The sequence below is a fragment of the Protomyctophum parallelum genome (assembly GCF_964188405.1).
Source record: "Protomyctophum parallelum genome assembly, chromosome: 5".
NCBI classification, from domain to species: Eukaryota; Metazoa; Chordata; class Actinopteri; order Myctophiformes; family Myctophidae; genus Protomyctophum; species Protomyctophum parallelum.
In genome coordinates, this window is record NC_139702.1 from 36,340,800 (window position 1) to 36,363,399 (window position 22,600).

The window sequence follows — 22,600 nt, forward strand, 5'->3', positions numbered from 1 at the left end:
GCGCGTGCACGCACGCACGCACGCACACTGCACGTTGACATTTACACATCACCACTGACAATCATCCCCCCCCCCCCCCCCACACACACAAACACACACACAGGACATAGGGCACTGTTGACTGGAGGATAACACCACAGAATACCAGGCATGCAAACACTTGACATTGACATAATCAAGGCAGGCTGTAGGCGGCATTTAACTTGACGCACTTGGATAGAAGCAGGTGAATAGGGCCACAATCAGTCCCTCCCTCCCTCCCTCCCTCCCTCCCTCTCTCTCTCTCTCTCTCTCTCTCCCTCTCTCTCTCTCGCTGCCTCGCATAGTAACCATGGCTAGAATATTGCAACTTGTTGCCCTACAACAGCGGTCCCCAAACGATTTTGGCCGTGCACCCCCTATTACCTCCTGACCTACCTGATGTAGTCTCGTTGTATTTGACCGAAAATGATATCTTTTTTAATATGATTATGGCAAATAATCACAGAATGTCACTGCACTGAGAGACATGCAGTTGCTGTATACTCCCGCAGCTGCTCTATACATCTCCTTACAACGTTTTTTTACCGGATTTTGCCGTTTCTGTTAAATAACACCATAAAACCGCCATTACCCTTTTCATGTCACGCACCCCCTAGCGCACCACAAGGGGTGCAGAAGAATAATGCATTTTTAAGTGGGGGAAGTGTCTTCTCTTCTCTCAGTTGAAAATATGGTGGTTTTGTGAAGGAAAGGCATATAGAAACATAAATCGAGCATAAAGGCTGATCAATCTTACAGTATACTTTTCACTAAACAAAACAGTATCCATTTTCAATGAAAAATGAAAAATACTTTCCTAATGTGTCATGCCAAAGTATAAATTAATTAAATTTGCTTTAATACACACACGTACTATGCACATCCACAACACTATGGTCGTACATAATTTGATATTGGTCAAATAAATGGCTTTGTTCTTATTTTTGATCAAATAAATGTTTTATTGTTATTTGGTGTTACATTCAAATTACAATACAATCATAGTGCATGATGGGATACGATGGTCCCCAATCTAACTACTCGTACAAAGAACAAAAACACAAAGACGAAGATACATTCTGTATAACATTACAATAAAGTATGTTATAGTTAATTACTTATGCTACAGTGTATCTACAGTATTCACGCGCGCGTGCACGCACGCACGCACGCACGCACGCACGCACGCACGCACGCACACACACACACACACTTAATAACAAAAGTTTGAAGAAGAATTGTTATGACAAGCAATTCTAAAAGGTCTAACAAGAATTACTGCAAGTCTGAAGGCAGCTACTGTATATGTGTTTTAGTCAAGAAAAGAAAGAAACTAATTTCAGAATGTCAAATGTTTCCTATTAAGCTATAATTACCTGCCTTTAAAACCCACAAAGGTCCTTACAGTTTAAATCAACCACCACGAACATTATCACCTGTCAAGTCCTCGTACAAACAGTAATATTTATTAGTGTGCATTATTGTGGCACCAAATAGATCGTAGGTTACTGTACTGCACTGTAATACCCCAATATATCATGTTTTACACTGCTTCAGCTCATGATGTCAGCTACCAGATCAATATCGGTAAATACTCCACAGGATTTATGCACATTCACACTAAACAGTAATGCAATGACAGTCTACCAAAAAACAACTACAGTAGCATAAACACCCATACCTTCATTCTCACAAATGCTTTGGTAGGAAGCAACTAAAACTCTTACATTAGGCAATATTAACGCACTGCCTTTCTTGGTGCCTTTGCAGAAATGTAATTATATTATTTCCTCATGTATTGCACAGATGGAGATGTATTGCATAGATTGGACTAAAGTGCAGAAAGTCATTCATCATCATTTCTCTCAAAGCCAAACACAGGCGTTGGGCTTTGGTCTTGGTGCAATTAACAAAATGCACTGCTAGGTCAACTGAATAAACAAACCATTCACATATCAGATTGTTATATTAAATGCCATATTCAAAGTACTGCAAATTAATACAGTTGAGTACATGATTCATTTTTCTTTATGGTCCCTCCTAATCATGCACATCTCTCTCTCTCTCTCTCTCTCTCTCTCTCTCTCTCTCTCTCTCATATCTGTGGTGCTACCTATGCTACTACCTACAACCTACATCTATGTATTTTATCGCTCTCTCTGCATTGGATGGACTTGTGTTCAATGGCACAATAAACTCATCCATACCCTCTCGGGTATTAAAAGTACATAGCTTCGGCTTCGCTCACAACTCCTCTTCGGGGAGGTCGCCGCCAGCGCCTATAACATCGCCATGCCGACGGCGTACACACACCAAGAAGACACCATGGCCACCGCCACCAGCAGCACGAGAAAGACGGGGAACATACCAAGGCTACGGTTGCCCCGGACGACGGTGATGGTCCTCTCCAGGCTGGTGCGGGGGACAGGGGGCGGGGCCTGCTGCCTGTCGCTGTCCTCCATGGTGCGGAGGAGGCGGCGCTGACTCTGCGCTTCTTCTTCTTCTTCTTCCTGCACAGAGAGAAATGGAAGACTTGATGAGATTTCGTCAACCAAAACTGGGACAAAAAAAAAGTTTGTCGTCTACCTTTTTGAAGGGCGCTAGCCCCTCATATGCCCAGCTTTGTGTGTGTGTGTGTGTGTGTGTGTGTGTGTGTGTGTGTGTGCGTGCGTGCGTGCGTGTGTGTGTGTGCCTTAAAAAGTGAGGATGCCAAGTGATTGGCCAGAATGATGATGTATGATTATAAGAGTGTGTGTGTGTGTGTGTGTGTGTGTGTGTGTGTTGGAAGTACACAAGTACTCTAAGATAAAATGTCTAGTTCTGATAATGAAATCAATAAAGGGTGCACTATCAAAATAACCTTGGTGAAGTATATCTGTCTATCATGATAGTTGATTGCAAGAAAAAAATATGTCTTTGAAGTGGAGCACTGCACACGAGTGTTTTATTAATCACTCCCGCTCCTGTTGGATGTCTGACCACTCCCACCCGCTCGCCCGCAATGATTTCATTTCTGACCACCCGCAGTGACCGTCTGTCCGCCACCCACAACAAAACATTGAGTCCAAGAATGTTTAGTCCGGCACCATCCTGCAATGTTATCGTTCAGTCCCGCTAAACCAGCAATATTTCCATTGAGATCGATTTTCTTTTTTACATTTACCCAAACAATTGCTGAAATTGAGCAGGCGTGCATGAGAGAGGGGTTGTTTATTTGTATGAGGAGTTGCTCACAGTCACAGATAGAGTGGAAGTGTTTATATTGCGACTGGACATATATTATAGGTAGGCCTAAATGTGACCACAGGTCACATTTACTATGAAAACATACATTTCCCTTCCCGTCAGTCCGTTAGTTCGTTATTTAGTCACCCCCAGGCATGACCATATATGGCTATGTGACATCACGTGACATCATCAGGGATGGAGATCCCTTTTATCTTGACCGCCTGCTCCCGCCCGCAGGTATTTAAATACCGCCCACTCCCGCAACATCCCGCTTCCGACGCATGGCTCTACTTTGAAGTAAGCCTAAATGTCCTTGCAGACTGGACACGTTTTTCGGGAAAGAAAGTCGCTAAAAAACAGCAGTGTGCAAGCGACCTAAAAAGTACACCAAGAGACTGAGAGACTTTAAGTGTGAAATTCAATGGGTGCCGAGTCGTGGTCCTCATCCAGGTTGCAGCTAGAGCTGGTACCATTCAACATTCAGGATCAAACTAATCCAGTATACACCAGGAGGGTTCAGAATTCAGATCAATCATTAGTTAAGAAAAAACCCTATTTACTTTGTTGCCCGGGATCCCCCATGGCTCTATACTTGTTATGCACCTTTCCTCCTCTACAACAAAACTCCTCTCCAAAAAATAACCAATATACAAGCTCACAACACTTTGTGAGCTTAAAACGACCTGTGGTTCATTTATCAGACAGCAGTATAACATTGGCACGACAACATCCACAGACATACTGTAGAGTAGACTGGAGTGTATTTTGGTTTCGTGAGCCATTGCAGAAAAACATACCGTCGAGGGCATTGAGGAGATCCTCTTTGAACCGACAGTACACAAACTACAAGCAGCACAGAGGTTCTGAGGCTGCCTTCCAAACAGGCCTGTCTCCATCGAGTGAGAAAATATACTGTAATGAGTAGCTGTGTGCGTGCGTGTGTGTGTGCGTGCACGTGCGTGTGTGCGTGGGTGGGTGCGACCGTGTGTGCGTGGCTGTGTGCTTGTGGCATCATGTAGATAGCTATCTCCAGGAGACTCTGTACAAAGCAGTTTAATCAGCAGGTAATTGTTCACAATTAAGCGAATGGCATGAACAAAAGACCGCCTCAGTAGCAGTGACTGGAGTCACAATGGAGGAACAAGTCAATGACACAGAGCACTTTCTCCGGGACTCTGCACCCGACACAGTGATACTGAGACAGTATGCCCTGAGCACGCCGCACAACGTGAGAGGATATAGAAAGCCAATCCTCTTGGTAATCTCCTTAGCGAGGCTAAGAAATCACCACCATAGAACAGCATGGCAATGAGCATTGTGACACTGTCATCATATGGACAGTGTGAGATTAAGAATATTGGATCATTTAAAACCGCTGCCACTGTAAGCCTGCAGTATAATGAATCAGCCCTCTGACTTGCATACACAAAGTCAATGCTCATTTCCATGATAATAATATTGCCCGACGACACATAACGGCATAATGTGCAGAAGCCAGTGCTTCATGAAGCAATGTTTACTTGAATGAGAATAGCAATTGTCTGTCTTTCTTTCTTTCTTTCTAAATGGTAAATGGTGCATTTATATAGCACCTTTATCCAAGGTGCTTTACATAGATTGTGCATTACATTCACCCTGATGAGGAAACCATGCAAGGCACCAACCTGCACATCGGGAGCAATTAGGAGTTCAGTCAGTGTCTTGCTCAAGGACACTTCGAGACCAACTCTGGGGGAGCCCGGGTTCGAACTGGCAACATTGCGGTTCCCATCTGGCCTTCCCTGAGCCACCGCCACCCCTTCATGAACCACTAAAGCAATACTGTAGCCCTGGCTTACATTCAACATGTTCCAAGACCTGAGATGTCCTTTTAACTATACTTTTAACTTGATTACCCTATTTTGTCATCATAGGCCACAAATTTCAATTTAAAATATTCTAAAATATATTTAAAATTCTATTTAAAATAGAAGCGCCACTCAACACCATTGTAAGTACAAAACCATCCAACAATGTAACTATACAAAGATAGTTTCTGCCATAGATATGCAGTACATGCATGATGTGCTACATACCGTTATAGGGTCGCTCTGCTGAGTGATGGTGTTATCGTCAGAGCTGGAGGCGGTGGTGTTTGCTCTAGCCTCGCCTGCCTCGGCTAGCAGGCTAACTTGAACGTGTCCGTCAGTGCCATCGCAGGAAGCCCATGCGTTCCTCTCAGAGATAGGAATCACGTCTCCACAAGGCTCCAGCTGTGCATAGAGGCATCCAAGAGTTTCAAGGTTACAACTTTACAACCAAATAAGTACCAAAGGAGACAGAAAGTAATGTCTGTGTGGTTCTAAAAAATTGGCTTCTTCCAACGGTGGAATGTGAATTAGACACCCTCTAGTCCTCTCCTGTTCTCTCTCCTCCTGTAGTGTGGTCTAGCATTGTGTTCACCTCTCAGCAGCATTAAAAATGCAGGCGCCCTGAAACTAGATGCTGTGTGCCTCGTTACTAGGCCACAGTCCACAACACAAGGAAGAAGAAAACAACCTATTCAAGAGACAAACTGCTAGAAAGTAATAATGATGTGGTATTTCTGTGGACGGAAATGGCTTTTTTGTGAGTTTCGTAAGCGTGACATATCAGTTTCACATTCATTCCAAAATGCCAATTGGCATGTGCACAGTGAAATCCTCAGTGTTATCTCTGAGAATGTAATAAAAAGGACCCAAAGGCAAGAAAGAAATACAATATACACTATGCATTTGAACCACTTTAACCTTGTTCGTCAGGCCCGCTCTTTTTTCCCCTCCGCACACAATCTCTTTGCTGAAAATAGCCAAACTACAAAATTAACTCACAACATGTTGCTGCGTTGCCATGCATTGTGAGCTTGTAGATCGCAACTGTTCGTCCCAAACCGGGGACGCTATTAAAGGGGAATACCACTCGTTTTCCACATTTTACTATGTCATTAACCATTATTTTATACTTTATATGTTGAAAAATAGCAGATCCACAAGCTCATAGCAGGACACCGAGTGCCGCGCTACGAGCTTGTAGATCTGCTATTTATTTTTAAATCATGAAAGCGTGTGCTAATCTTTGAATATATATGTTATTTCACAGTGAACATTTTTAACTCATATCTTCTACTGGGGGGGTCCCTGGAACAACATATTTTCAGATGGGGGTCGGCGGCCAAATACATAATCATTCTGGTGGTCTGTGACATGAAATAGGTTGAGTACCACTGACTTAAAAACATAGGTCTTTCAGAATACCGTCAGGATTTTTAGAAGACATTTTGTAGAATCTGTTTTCGGGTCTTATAATGGGCTATCATAATATGTAAATCATGACACATCACACATGTCACATACCGGCAGAGGTTTGGCCACGGCGATGCGGACAGGGCCGTAGCGGGTGGATTTTAAGACGTGTACAGCGTAGTCCAAGCTGGAGCCCTCCAGGTGGGTGTCATTAACGGACGCCAGCCGGTCACCAGGCAGCAGGCGGCCGTCCCGGGCCGCCACGCCCCCGGGAACTAACGACCGGATCACCAGAACCGTCTTACTGGCATCCTCCGGATCCTATACAGTTTGGTAAGATGAACACACATTGTGAACAATAGAGAAATTAACCCATTTAGGCCTGACCTCGAAGTTAAAAAAATATATTCTAAATATTTTCACGATTTTTCAAAAATAGCAGACCTACAAGCTCGTAGCGCGCCACCGAGTGGCGCGCTATGAGCTTGTAGATCTGCTATTTTTCAATAGCTAAATTATAACATAATGTTTAAAACACCAAAAGGGGTTCCCGCCCAAAATGGGTTAAGAGAAAGACATATATACAGTACAGCATTTGTTGCGTATGCCCGTATTGTGCCGAATATAAGACAACTCTGATTATAAGATGACCCACATTTTTGAAGACTCATTTGTGGAAAAAGAACATTGAATGTCAAATAGTCTAGTCCCCGATTATAATAGGACGCAGTATTTTATGATATTTCCATTGGATAAAAAACATGGTCTTATATTCAGAAGAATAGGGTAATTTACAATTATTAGACAACGCATTGGGATAACTTACATTTATTTATTTCTTAAAGAAGAAAATTTAGATTATTTTGTTAATTATCTATTTAAAAACATTTGGCTTATAATAACAGGCCCAAAATAAGGGCCAGCAGGTGGAAAGTGGTCAATCCCTTGGCATGGGTCCCATGTGTAATAAAATATACATCCTCTAGTCTGGGTTGTTACCTGAGAGAACAGTCCCAGAGTCTGGGCACACATATTTACATCATGCACACTCTAAAGCAGTGCTTCCCAAACCTTTCAGGTTGTGACCCAACGGAGAGGCCAGACGTTTGCCCGGGACCTAAACGTATTAATAAATTAATTCATTAATTTTTTTAAGTCGCTAACCCCTCCTATGCCCAGTTTTGTGTGTCTATGTGTATCACATGATACACATGATGATTTTATTGACTGAGCACGGAATGTGATGATTTATGATGATGAATAATGATAAGAGCGCCCCTTACTTCACATGAGTGTGATTTTTAAATGCAGGAAAATGGTGAAAATGGTGAGAAAATGGTGATTTTTAACTATTTGTGAACCAGTGCTCTAAAGTTAATGCTACCAGTGGATGTCTAATACAGATAAAATCAACACTGCTGACCTGGTAGTCTAGGATACTGAAGCCCAGTCCGGACTCGCCTTTCTCCAGCTCTACCTCCTGGGTCTCTCTCTCCCACATGGCCAGAGGGGGTGACATGGAGGCCAGCGCCACGCCACGCTTGGTGATGTCCTCCGCCGTAGGGCAGGGAATAACACAGCCCCGGTCCAACTGGGACAAAGCAAGGCCACAGGGAAGGATATTAGTTCACAATAGAAGAGCACTTGAATTGTTTGATATTGTAAACACGTATACAGTACCCCTCTAGAGCAGTGATTCTCAAACGTTGTTTCATTTCAAGGACTCCTAGTTTAATATGCATTAATAAGTCCACAGGCCCCCATAACCCTTAAAAAAGGACCTGTAAGGGCCCATTTGGTTCCATTTGTACACTCTCAGAGATACAGACCTGTAAGGGTGCATTTAGGAAACTAACAAAGGTAATAGAGCATGCACATCCACTATAGCCCAGGTGCTGGACAAACGGCAGTACAAGAGAAAGAAATAGAGTCTGCAACACTGGTAAGGAATAACTCAGCTCCACTGGTTTATTAATTAAACGTTTCGATACATTTTTACCAACCATGAAACCACCTGGAACCCCCTCAAGGAACAATTGGCGTCCCCATTCTTGGCTCTCCCCCAGAATATAAATGCAACTGTAATACACGGTAAGCAATGTTTAAATGATTCAGTCCATTATAATTCAGTCTTTCTTCCCTTCCTTTCTTGCTTTCCCCCCCCCCATCCATGCACTCACCTTCTCGTTGAATTCAGCCAGCAGCTCTTTCAGAGTGAGCGGGACGTCTTGGTGGGCGCTGTCAGGAGGTGCGGGCGGAATGATGCGTGAGCAGACCATGCACAAACACACGGGCAGCTCCTTCAGGATGTCCACCACCTCCTTGTGTGTCTCCCCAATCAGAGGGATCCCATTCACCTGGCAATGAAGAACGGGTACAATGAATGTTTAGAAAAGGCATGTTCATTGTTCATATGTTAATACAAAACTAGCCTTTTAGCATGATGTATGAAGTATGTATGAAGAATGATGAATGATACGAGCTCAGTGGCCTTGTGGTTAGAGTGTCCGCCCTGAGACTGGGAGTTCAATCCCTGGTCATACCAAAGACTCTAAAAATGGGACCCAGTTCCTCCCTGCTTGACACTCAGCATCAAGGGTTGGGGGTAAGTCCCTGCAACATACTAGTGTCATGTCCAGGGGGTGTACTTGTACATCAAGCTGCCTCATGCTACAGAAACAGGAGATAGGCTCCTGCCCTATGGGCCCCATGGCTCGGCAAGGCTACTTACTTATGAAGAATGATGTATTTAAAGCAAAATATTTAAAGACTGGGGTGCTGTTTGTTAAGCAAACATTAAACCATAACATTTCCATAGATTTGACTGCCACATGACGTCATTTCTAAAAGCCAGACGTGGGGCCGGCGCCCCTCAAAAAATTACACCAACTTATTACATACATAGCACACTGACTGCATTCCGTGCGTGTGTGTGTGCGTGCGTGTTTGATGCAAGTGAAGATGTTTTGGCATTGTGTGTTTTAATGGAAAGAAACTGACACAAGGCATTAACGATCAGCATCCTTTCTCACAGCCTTTCCTCCATTGGCCTGTTCCTTTTCATTATTATGTTTTTACAGGGCCAGGCTGGAAACACAAATCAGAGGGGGAATGTATTTCCAAATTGACATAAAAATAACAAAGTAGATAGAGCAGGCTGCCAAAGCACGGCAACCAGCTAATGGAAGTAATACAAACGTCAATTTTGAGAAATTACAAAGTAAACCTGAGGCCATTTTTTAGCAGGGAACTGGTGGATTGCCCACCCCAGTATAAGGTGTGAGCCCTTACCCCAGAGAGAAGGAGCTCGAGTATCCCGGGGTCTCGATTGAGAGAGGGAAGATGAAGCGTGAGATTAGCTGGAGAATCGGAGCAGCAGGCGCGGCATTGTACCATTGCAATGGTATTGCAGCAGAATGTGTACTGCTGCTGCACCATCGTGATGAAAAGAGAGCTGAGCCAGAAGGCAAAGCTCTCGATCTACTGTTCCTACTCCCACCTACGGTCGTGAAATGTGGGTCACGAGCAAAAGAACAAGATTGGGGATACGAGTGGCTGAAACGAGTTTTCTCTGGAGGGTGGCTGGCATCTCCCTTAGGGATGAGGTGAGAGGCTCAGTCATCCGTGAGAGACTTGGAGCAGAGCCGCTGCTCCTTTACATAGAAAGGAGACAGTTGAGGTGGTTTGGGCATCTAGTAAGATAATGCCTCATGGGCACATGAATTATCCTCTTTCTATCTGCAACCACCATAGACATGTCATGAGCTACTTTCTGTCAAGAAATTCCTTGTAGGTGATATGAGTCAGTGTCAGAGTTTGGAAGCGCTCGTTTTCAATAACGCAACGTCCTGCGGCCTCCTGCATTATGTGCAATTTAGAAACGGGTGGTACATTTGAAGAATTAAGAACAGAATTTGGCCTACCACATAATCACTTCTGGCAGTACTTATGACTGAGACAGCTATTGGAGAAAACCTTTGGTTCTCTCACATCACCCCCCCCCCCCCTAAAATTGACACAGTGGAGATATTCGGATTGGGACACTGGATGACCAGTGTAAATCCACATCCAAGTTGCCATGGGAAAGGGATTTAGGAATTACAATATCAGATGGAGATTGGGCTAGAATTCTTAGGAATGGAAAGAAAATGTCAAGAGAACTACGTACAAGGTTGATTCAATTCAAAATTATAAATGGAATATATTGGACACCATCGAGATTGTTTAGGGTCGGCTTGACTGATGGTCCTGAATGCTGGAGGTGTCAGGATAAAGACGGTACACTTAAGCTAAATTCCAATAACGCAACTTTCACACTCGCTCACTCACCTCGCGTCCTCCACTCGCTCCTCGGCTCCGCCCCCAGCGAGGAGGAGAGGAGGAGGAGAGGATTCGATGCGAGGACAGAGTTGTGGTCGTATTTTCCTCTAGAATCGGAATGTACTACGCTGTCATTTCAAAGCGACGGCACATTCCGCGATCACTAATGACGTGTATCAATTCAATTCAATTCAATTCAAAGGGCTTTATTGGCATGGGAAAACATACGTTTACATTGCCAAAGCAAAAGTGGTGGAACAATACAGTGTCACACAGCTGGATCACTGGAACTCCGAACAGAGCCGTACAGCTCTACACTACAGAATAGACAATTCATCATTTTGTGCATGTAACCGAGGCCAATGTGTATGTATTGGTAACATGTGCAAGGCAAGGCTATTTATTCCTGAAATAGTGAATAAGCACCAGGATGCGCACACGTATAAATCACCCCCCCTCCTGTCAGTCCTCCTCCGACCTTTGCAAATAACGGACACTATAACAGGAATTAGGTGTAGTCTCTCTGACTTACAGTACATATTCAGTTCAGTCCACATATAAATAAATACATTTTTGTCACCGTCATTCATAGTGCATTCAGGCATGCACAGAGATAAATTAACTATAGCTTTTGAGGTGCGCACAATATAGCTGGCCTAATTTATATATCCTACTTTTATTATGCTTATATCACACAACGCAATAAAGCCAGTGGCTTGTTATGGTACTTTCACTTTCACATAGGCTAGATAGGCTACTTTATCATTCTGAAGCTCTATTCAGAATCATTCAGCGAAAATGTGTCTCTTTCTCTTCAACAAACAGCAAAGCTTTTTAGTGTGTGCGCACGCACGCACAGTGCGTGCATGTGTGTGTTTGGTCAGCGACTCAGCCGGCCGGCAGCTAGTGGATGGGGGGAGGGAGGGTGCATAGTAGTATCGGGGTTTCAAGCAGTGTTTTCTGTGCCACATGTGGAGGAGGCGGACTTATGTCACTGGAGAAGGAAAAAAACATGTACACGTGATGTGGAAATCCACTGCGAGGAGACAAAATACCCCACCGAGCCTGCACCTGATATACACTCGCTCTATGCGGTCTCGGAGAGCCCACTTGGCTCCTCCACTCGACTCCACTCTCCTCCTCGATGGAGCACTTTAACAATTGGAACGTGAACCATTTCCGGGTCACGCTGGAATGACCCCGAGTGACCGAGTGGGAGTGAGCGAGTGGCCGAGATTTTGGGTATGGAATTTAGCTTTATACACATGCTTTGGGGCTGTTCCAAAATTCAGGATTATTGGACCGCTATACATGAAAGACTGGAGAGAATAGCGGGCCTACACATTCCTTTTTCACCCAGTCTGTTCATTCTGTGGGATCCTGCCACATTGAGGCACGTTGCTCCTCCTTTAGCTGAATGGATACAAACGGCCATCATGTCAGGTAGGAGGCTGTTGGTCAAGGACTGGAAGGCTCCATCTGCACCTGCACCGTCCCTTTGGGACGCCTCCATGGGACTATTGGCCGCTTACGAGCGACTGTCATACAGGCTGCTCAATAGAAAGGACGACTATGACTTAAAATGGAGTGAGCTCTGAACGGGCTGCAACGTTGGAAAAATACATTGAAGAAATATGTCTGGAATTGGGGCTGGGGTGGACTGCGGGATACTTCTGTGCATCTGTAATATTGTTTTGTTTTGTTATGTGTTTGTTGTGTTATGTATTTCTTTGGTTGTGTTTTGTCCATGTCAATGTTTTATATATATATAAAAGAAAATTAATAAAGTACAAATCATTAAAAAAAAAAGAAACGGGTGGTACACAGGACCGTTGAGTGATTTCTTCCAAACCCCAACACTCCATGCTGCTCAATGTTTTCCCACTCAGTCTAGATGAGAGGGGCGTGTCCCGGTGGGAAAGTGATGCATGTGCATACTCTCTCTATTGTACAACACACAGTTCACCTTTTCACATTTCTGGCACACCCTATGGGGCAGAAGTGGAAGTGCTGTTGGAGATGCGTTCTATAGACACATTCGTACAAAATAGTCTCTAATTATTTTAGAAGTCAGATAGTCAAATGTTAAGGAATATCAAAAAGCTGGTTGACAGACAGACACACACAAAAAATACATAATTTCCAGCCTTTGGCCTGGCAGAGATAACAATGAAATATATTGAAATCCATGGTTTTCAACCAGTGGTCCGGGGACCTTGAAGGGGGTTTCAGGTGGTCCCCAGCTAAATGATGGAGACTTGGTAACCAAATAGACCCTTATTAGATCTTTTAACTCTTGAGAGTGTAAAATTAAACCAGATGGATCCGTAAGGGTTACATTATTGTTAAACAACTGCATTACTACATTTACAAGAAGCCTACACAATTCGAGAATGATTGGAATTAGTAGAATAATTGTTATTTTGATCAGCCTGTTGTCTCTCCTATGGTACCACATCAATACAGCATGGAATTGTGGACAAAATCGTATCCAACGACAACAAAATGTCAAATGGTGGTTGGTGCGTGGCTCATAAATAATGGACGTTGATCAAAAATGACTGGGCTAAATGATTAATTGCCGGACTCTCTCTCTCTATCTCTCTCGCTCTCTCTCTCTCTCTCTCGACATGATCACCTCCAGTATCTCATCTCCAGCGAAGATCTTGCCGCTCTGTCCCACCGTGCCCTCAGGCAAAACGGAGAACAGGTAGTGGTGCCCAGCCCTCGCTTCCAGACTGATGCCCAGGCCACTTGTCTCACTGACACGCTCCAACTGGCACACCTGGGGGGGGGGGGGGGGGCGAAGGGAAGACAGAGATTATGAGTTGACATAAGGACAGTGGTGGAACATGTACTCACATTTTGTACTTAAGTAAACATATCACTACTGCAATGTAGAAATACTCTGTTACAAGTAAACGTCCGGGGCACATCATTTACTTGAGTAAACGTAGGAAAGTATTGGTATCAATATATACTTAAAGTACCAAAAGTAAAAGTAATTATTGTGCAGAATGTCCCATTTTACAAGTTAAAAATGTATTCAAATAAATCTTTTGAAGATCTGCTATTTTCAAATGGCCAAAATATATATAGGGCTGAAGTGGTTAGTGTGCTTTGTAATAATAGTAGAAGCAAAGGTATAGAAAATACTCCAGTAAAGAAAAGTACCTCAAAATGTTACTTAAGTACAGTGGTTTAGACATAACAGTTTTCTAGGCGTGTATGTACGGAATTGCAGTCGGTGCTGTTTCACAGTGTCTGGGGGAGATGGGGTTGACTATATTGACATTACACTGCTGTTGCTTAACATTTAAATGGGATAAAAACAGGGAGGGGGACATACAACAACTTGGTATGGAGGCCCGACAGCATGTTGCCACCTCTTCCTCACGTCCTCCTCCTCAGCCGGCGTCAACTTTACTCCTGTAAGGTGTACACACACACACACACACACACACACACACACACACACACACACACACACAGTCAGCCTCGACTACAGTACCACTCACCCTTCAAGTATCAACCAGCTTTTATTCACCATATGACTCACACAAACTACATGCGTGTAGAAGGCCGTAGTTTTCTTAAAGTCATTCCTGCATGCAGTTCGCAGGTACAGTATGTTGGACCTACTTTAGCTTTGTTCTTAATTGTTAAATTCTGCAGGAGAAAATTCCCATAAAGATCCTTTCAAACGGGCAGCGATTAATGCAATTTTTGTCTGTACGCGCAGAGAAGTCGAGGAGCGACAGCGCAAGCGTATTTACGTGGGCGCGGCCCCGTGAAATTGTCACGCGCGTGCTCGTTTCATACACATGCCCGCGACTCACCAGACCTGGATTCTGATTAGATTAATTATTTTACGCTAGATCCAGGCGACAACATCTGAGTTAAATGATGCCCGTCTGAAAGTACCTTTAAACAGTTAGATAAGTTATATAACAATTACATAATTATCTGCTTGACCAACCAGCCGAAAAAACGAACCAGCGTGCAAACACCTTTACTTCTTTCCCCATAAGGCACACTTGTCTGGTGTAATATCTTTGAGAGGATGTTTTATCTCCATGGGGATAGCACGCACGCACTTGCACACACCAATTCATAACAAATAACTCCCAAATGAAAATAAAGCCTCAGCTGGGAAGACACCACTATTATCTCCTCCTGGCAAAACCAGGGCTTGAATACACACAGACACAAAATATAAGAACTCATCTTAGGTTTGTGAGAACCCAGCTGCGATGCCTTTCTCACACATCTAAGATGTCTTGCTGCCTGCCATCGGGGCTCATTATGAAGTGCTCTCTAATCAGAGCCAAACATCCTTATCTAAATAAAGCCATGCATGCAGGCGTGGTGAGAGACCGATCATCTGCAATGAGCTGCATAAACACACCACTGTTCAGGGCTATAAATAGACTCCCCGTCAAGTAGCATGCTTGACTGCCACATTAAGGCTGATTGGCCGCGCGTCGGAAATTAGCCGATCTACAAGCTCACAGCGTCGACTTCCGACCCGCTGTTGAGCTTAGATGAGATTAGATATATGTAGGGCTGTCACGATTAGAAATGTAAGTTGCGATTAACTATTTAATTGTGTTTTTGGCATTGAACATTGGAACATACTGTATAAATAAACAATACATTTCTGTTTACGTGGTAATCAAAAAATGCAGAGGGCAGTTATGACAAATAACTGAAATATACAAAGAAATTACATATTCATTATTTTAATACTTACAAAAAAGGGAAATAATTAGTGGAAATAGCTGATCTACAAGCTTACAACACGCCACAAAGTGCCACGTTGTAAGCTTGTAGATCTGATATTTCAGATTTTTTTTATGTATGAACATTTTTCAACATGGAAACGCTTATGACGATTATGACAAAATAATTGCGATTATCTCAAATATATACGATTACAGACGGTTATCTAATTGTGACAGGCCTACTGTACTTGTAGATCAGCTTGCTTTCGGCGCACAACCTGGTAGAAATAAGGCATTACTGCGCTCTGAGCCAAATGAGCCAATAAAAAGAGTCAGTCTCTGGAGATCTGACTGCAGTGCAGTGAAAGTGCAAGAAGGGTTACCGTTGCTGGAGTGGTGCCACGGTCGTCTGCTGGCGTACTCTGCTTGTCGGGCGATTTCACGCAGAGAGCGGAGTCCCTGTCCTGGGTGATGGGAAAAGGCATGTTTTGACATGGGCAGGCACAAAAATACAGCACGTATGCCCGCACGCACAGACATTTGATTTTGGTTGCAAAAAAACAACTGTCCAACAACTGCCACTGCCACACTGCCACACCAGACGCATACATGTATGCCACAGGAAAATAAATCCCTTTGAAGATTGGTCTGACACTCCTCACTCGAATTACATTCCGCTAACCCCAGAGCTGTGGGTGACCAATAAGAGCCCACTATTCAAAGTGATACTTTTTTGCTGTGGTGTTAGAATCTCTTTGTAACCGCCCCCTGGAAATAAATCTTCCACTCAAGTTTCAGACTATTATCAGTATAGTCTGCATGACCATGCCAGGTTACCACACTCCCCTCCACTGACAGTAATATATACCTGTCTCCTGGGTGTTGTTAAGGCCCGCCCTGTAGGGGGCGCCCTCGGGCAGGCTGTGCGAGTGTCTGAAGTGTTGCAGGGGCGGGGCCGGGGGCAGGACGTGCCTCAGATTGCAGGCCCTCCGCAGCAGCCTCAGCCTCACTGAGGACTCAGTCCTGCTCAGCACCTCCATGGCCCGCTGCTCGCTGCAGCCCTGCAGGCTCACCCCGTCCACCTGCATGGATGAAGAGGGTTAAGCATGGGGGCATGTGGTTTAAGCATGGGGGCATGAGGGTTAAGCATGGGCGTCCCGATTTAGGCAAAACTTTTCAAAGAAATGTTGACAATTCTGAAAATAGCAGATCTACCTGCTCACAACACGGCGCGATGCAATGCAACGTGGTGTGTTTGTAGTTGATTGATTGAAATTTGTATTAACAGTTTGGAGAATAAGCACATGAATGTACAGTTCAATATACAAGGTCTGCTGAGAGGATTAAAAAACCCAAGAAAGCACTGAGGCTCGTTTCCATTGGGGTCCTCCATTTTCAATTCATCAGCTTCAAATAATTTACATTTCATTGTGCCACAAAGTAACCAAGGGGCAAGTGGCTTCGTATAGCCTCAGAGCCACTGGGCAGTAGATTGCTAAACAGCATATTTCCCCAGACCATCATCAGGCATAGAAATGAACAGGTCAGGGAAAAGAACAATAAGCTGGTGAACTGTTAATTATTTTAACCGTGAATTCTTCAACCTTGAACAGTATAGAGAGCTTAGAGAGACATGTAGAGGGCATGAGGGGTTGCAAGCTTGAGGAGGCATTTCAGAGGAGAAGGAGGAGGAGGAGGAGGGGAGAGGAGACATGATGTGGAGAGGTTGAGGAGGCATGTCAGAGGAGGAGGAGGCATGATGTGGAGAGGTTGAGGAGGAATGTCAGAGGAGGAGGAGGAGGAGGGGAGAGGAGACATGATGTGGAGAGGTTGAGGAGGAATGTCAGAGGAGGAGGAGGAGGAGGGGAGAGGAGACATGATGTGGAGAGGTTGAGGAGGCATGTCAGAGGAGGAGGAGGCATGATGTGGAGAGGTTGAGGAGGAATGTCAGAGGAGGAGGAGGAGGAGGGGAGAGGAGACATGATGTGGAGAGGTTGAGGAGGAATGTCAGAGGAGGAGGAGGAGGAGGGGAGAGGAGACATGATGTGGAGAGGTTGAGGAGGCATGTCAGAGGAGGAGGAGGCATGATGTGGAGAGGTTGAGGAGGAATGTCAGAGGAGGAGGAGGAGGAGGGGAGAGGAGACATGATGTGGAGAGGTTGAGGAGGAATGTCAGAGGAGGAGGAGGAGGAGGGGAGAGGAGACATGATGTGGAGAGGTTGAGGAGGCATGTCAGAGGAGGGGGAGAGGAGACATGATGTGGAGGAAGGAAGGAGGAAGGAAGGAAGGAAGGAAGAAAGGAAGGAAGGAAGGAAGGAAGGAAGGAAGGAAGGAAGGAAGGAAGGAAGGAAGGAAGGAAGGAAGGAAGGAAGGAAGGAAGGAAGGAAGGAAGGAAGGAGGGGAAACAAGGGAGAGATGAGGGGAAACAAGGGAGGGATCAGTTGTAATGAAATAAAAAAATATATTATTTCAAAGAATAAAGAAGGAACTAAGCAGCTGAACAAGGAGACAGAAAGGAGGAAGGAAAAAAAGCCACGGTATTTCTCCTTCATCAGCTAAAAAAAAACTCTAATTGGTTTGGATGAAACTAGTAAAAGTTGCAACCCGTGCACATTTGTGGGATATTAAAATCGATTTAGCAGAGAGCACATTTCAAAGCCAAGTCAACTAACCAGGTACTTTCCTCCAGAGAGGAGATAACGTTTTTGTTAGAGCAGGGTTCTCTGTGTATGTTTGTACTCAAAAGTAGACGCCACATACAACGGTGCATAAAACGAACGCCGCATGAACAATCTGCATGAGCAGGAAATGCCATGGCCAAGGGAAAGTCACAGTGAAAGTCATGTGAAGCATGTGAAAGATATGGATCGCAGCCGATAATATCTTTGTGTAAAAACGGCGAACGGTGAACGTTGTTCTTGTGAACTACTTCTGTATAGTAGCATGGGAGGACCACTGACATAGCCATAAACAAACCCATACAGTATAGACAGGACCATGGCCTTAAACAAAGCCTGCTCAGGGACTACAGATGGAAATTCACTCATGGCTAACTCTGGTCCATTTACAAATTAGATATAATAAACAGAACTCACGGCCAGTACGACGTCTCCGATATGGATCTGTCCGTCCTGATCGACAGCACTGCCTTTCACCATGCTCTTCACCATCACACCAGCACTATAGTCTGAGGAAGACAACATGCTCTGAGGAAGACAACATGCACGTTGGTTCAGCTTGCACAGAACCAACATATAAACCAAAATAAACACAACACAACCCCCGGGCCCCCGCCTATAATGGAAGTTTTTGATGTTACTATAAGTAATTAAACAGATCAGGAAGAAGCAGGACTGCGATGCCAGGAATCAACTTCATTCTTTATTTATAGGTGCCATCACACCAGAGAGAGACTAGTGTCTCCCTCCAGAGTTTCCGCCAGCACCCCCCCAACACCAATGTCCCGCAAGCCTTTTACTGCTGGAGGCTGTTCCTGAGATGAGCAGTGTTGGGGAAGTTACTTTTAAAAAGTAAGGAATTATAGTTATCGTTACTTATCTAAAAAAGTAATTTGTTACTTTACTTTACATTAAATTATGAAAGTAACTACTTTACTTTACTTTACTTTAAAAAAGAATATATATAAAAAACGTCCGAAACCGAATACCGAATATAGGAACTTTTTTTTTTAAGCTAGATCTATAAAGAATAGGGTTGGGAGACTTGGGACTTCATTAAAAAACATCTAATTAATTGGAGGCGTTGTGATGAATTCATTTTAATCGCATATCAATAGGCCTATTTGACCTGAGCAGTGAGCTTTTTTTCTACATAAGCATAGGCAATAAAACAAGTAGTAATAATTATAGTGATAATATTATTTATATAAAGCTTCTCTGAGTACTAAAGACACTTTTCAAGGAGAACATGAGAAAACAAATAAAAACAACTATATTAGAGAAAAACTGTGGAATGAGATAGCAATATTCCAGAGGTGGGTTTGAATTTATAGGTGGTGGCCTATACTCTAAGGTGGTGGCATGTCTCTTTTTGTCTGTTTTGGGAAGTGCATCGTTTTGACAGGTCTGCCTGAAACCTGCCTGAAACCCTGACCATTAAACACGGGCAGACGCAACAATACAGTCTGCCCGTGTAAATGCAGCAGCGAGTGTGACTGTGAGGGGTTGGGGAAGGGGATGGAAAGTACATAGTGAAACTAACGTTAGCTCCCATGCTAGCTAGTAGCTTCCCTCGTCAACACTGCAGAACACCACCACAGATCGGATGGAAGCTGCAGCTGCTGATATCACGTTGCTTGTGCCCGTGGATGGGAAATAAGATTTAAAAGGCTATGGAAGCGTGGATGAAAGGCAAAGCAAAGATGTGTGCAATAAATTTGTGTCGGATCTGCCTGTGCATTCCGTCTGCTGCAGTGCGCGTGTGTTCTGTCAACTTCTGTGTTGTGAGTCTGTCACTGGCTGCTGAATGCATAGTTAAAGAGCGTCAAAAGCATGCGCCCTTCCTGCGCTGGAAGTAGCAGATCTACAAGTTATCTACCCGTCGCAATGCCCAACGTGTTGGGCTTGTACATCTGTGTTTCTCCCGCAGTTTAGTTGAATTATATCGATTCACAACTTTATTTGCCCCCGGCCCCTTCACTTCAGCAGCACAGAGACGCTTGTATGATAGACTCACGGAGCTGCATGGCGAGACTTTTTTCACTGATCACATAAGTTGACATAACGCCATAACGCGGGTAACGCTCGCACAATAACTATAAGGCCGTTATGGAATGGGGAATGTAAAGCGTTAGGTTACAAGTTACTGCAAATAGTAATTACGTTATGTAACGTAACGCGATGTAAGGGCGTTAGTCACAACACTGGAGATGAGATATACTTTATTAATCCCAGAGGGGAAATTGAGACGTTGCAGCAGCATAATGTGACACAAAAAACTAAAGCTACTGGACAAACAGAAAAACAACAGACTCAGGTGGACCAAAACCACACACGACCAAGGCCATCGTAGGACAATATGCATTGGGGGAGACAGTTCTTATGCATCAGCATTGTACAGTCTGATGGCAGTTGGCATGAAAGAGAGTCTTGGCCAAAGCATTTCTGGGGGTGCCCAGCCAAAAACATTGAGAACCTCTGGACTCTAGCACACCAGTCTGTTCTGTTTTGATCATGATCTTTCAATAAAACTTCAATCAATCCTTCATATTTGGAAGATTATTTTTTGCCATTACACACATTATTACCTGAGTTCAGATCCCTGATGTAGTTGGTGATGGTGAATCCAAGTCCCAGGGAGTTTTTAGTCAACTGCACACTGAACTCATAGTCGTCCTCTGTTGATGAGTCACTGAGCTGAAAAACATGTATGTGTAGAATAATGTACATACATCATCCAGTATTACACAATTAACATAGAGATCTAATTAACATAGAGATCAACATGGTTTCAATCTGCTGTTATGGTAGGGCTCTCTCTATCTCTCTCACAAGCACACACACACGCACGCACGCACGCACATGTTGATTTGTTGTTTTGAGACCATGCACCTTGCTGTCCTGGCTCAGAATGGATGAAGAAAGATGGCCGTCCTTCACCACATCCCTGGCAATAAGCAGCTGTACGTTGCTGCCAGCGTTTCGTAGAACCTGGGACAGGTATTCACGTGTGGAAAGAAAGAAACGAGTGTGAATGGCAGTGGAACTGGAGCCCATTAGAGAGAGACGGCTGCCATGGAAACCCACAGCATAGGATGATATCGTTGCGGTCAGGCAGTTTTTGTTTTTTTTAATTAATGCCCTACTTCTTCATCAGACAAAAGGGTGAAAGCAGCATATCTACAAGCTTGTAGATCGGCTGTTTTCACAATTTTAAAAATATAAAAAAATTATAATAAAAAAGGAATGGTTTTTTATTTCAATTTTCAATTTTTTTAAATTATTTTATTAATTTAAAAACAATCAAACAAATCTAAAAAACTCCATGAATAAAGACAATAAAAACAATTAAAAAGTAGTTAAAATAGCCTATCTACAAACTCACAACGTGGCGCGAATCGGCACGTTGTGAGCTTGTAGATCTGCTATTTTCACTAGTTTGGGTGCCGGGATAACTACTTTCTCTTTTGGGTCTCGACCTGAAAGGTTTGGGAACCACTGCTGTACAGTGACTAGGAATGCTGCCTATACTCAGAAGAACTATTTGTATTTATTTATTTAACCTTTATTTAATCAGTAAAAAAACACATTGAGACTAAAGTCTAAAGACTAAAGTGTGAACTGGCCAAGAGGAGAGGCAAAATAAGTCACACAGCTCTGCCAGTGAACTATGTAGCACAGCGAGCGTACAGTATATACCCTGCCCCACCATATTTCTACACAGTACCTCTGTACATAATTGGATCCTCCTTACCTGGGCCACCTGTTCGCTGTTCATGCCCTCGAGGTCAGTGTCTCCGATCTGCAGGATATGGTCTCCACTGCGAAGACGCTTGTCCTGTGGTGCCACACCACCACAGCATTATCCACACAACGCATTATACATCTTAATGTTGCTCCTTTCATTTCAATGGCTTTAAGATCACCTTTACTGTACATTCTTTATGACAACTGAATAACTAAATACAGCCTAAAGGCCCTCACACAACCGGGGGCTGAATAAACAACTTGAAACTACTACTTTCTCCGCATAAAACTATTCATATAGTTGATGCCATGCAGAAGCTACAGAAAAAATCAACCGTGTTCCAATTATAAATGTTGCTTTGTCTCCAAGAAACGTTTGCATTCTGTGTGAACATAAACAACCCGTTCAAAGAAGTATGTTTTCGGTCAAATTCATCTAAAGCCCAAACCACACCAGTAGGGAGTCCTCGTCCCGTCTCAACCCTTTGGTGTGGTTTGGGCTTAAGAGAAAGAAGGGACATTAATATGTTGCTCGTCATTCATTCATTCATTGTCTGGTCGTTTTCTTGTTGTTTTGGGCCACCACAATGCTTTTCCAATTGGAGTCTCATGGTTTGATTAAA

The 22,600-nt window shown here is 43.8% G+C and overlaps 1 protein-coding gene across 1 annotated transcript in view; it reads right to left on the bottom strand.

Annotated features, from left to right (window-relative positions):
* Nucleotides 1-22,600, bottom strand: part of LOC310858344 (multiple PDZ domain protein-like) — a gene marked incomplete at both ends in the record, with an annotated part of 68,296 nt that overhangs the window by 38,815 nt on the left and 6,881 nt on the right. The window contains 13 exons of the mRNA XM_083764449.1: nucleotides 2,390-2,531; nucleotides 5,325-5,501; nucleotides 6,621-6,830; nucleotides 7,933-8,100; nucleotides 8,690-8,866; nucleotides 13,468-13,614; nucleotides 14,179-14,258; nucleotides 15,937-16,017; nucleotides 16,422-16,635; nucleotides 18,648-18,739; nucleotides 20,819-20,927; nucleotides 21,123-21,221; nucleotides 21,985-22,068. Coding sequence (XP_083620575.1) covers nucleotides 2,390-2,531; nucleotides 5,325-5,501; nucleotides 6,621-6,830; nucleotides 7,933-8,100; nucleotides 8,690-8,866; nucleotides 13,468-13,614; nucleotides 14,179-14,258; nucleotides 15,937-16,017; nucleotides 16,422-16,635; nucleotides 18,648-18,739; nucleotides 20,819-20,927; nucleotides 21,123-21,221; nucleotides 21,985-22,068 — 1,780 coding nt within the window. The remainder of the gene's footprint in view (nucleotides 1-2,389; nucleotides 2,532-5,324; nucleotides 5,502-6,620; nucleotides 6,831-7,932; nucleotides 8,101-8,689; nucleotides 8,867-13,467; nucleotides 13,615-14,178; nucleotides 14,259-15,936; nucleotides 16,018-16,421; nucleotides 16,636-18,647; nucleotides 18,740-20,818; nucleotides 20,928-21,122; nucleotides 21,222-21,984; nucleotides 22,069-22,600) is intronic.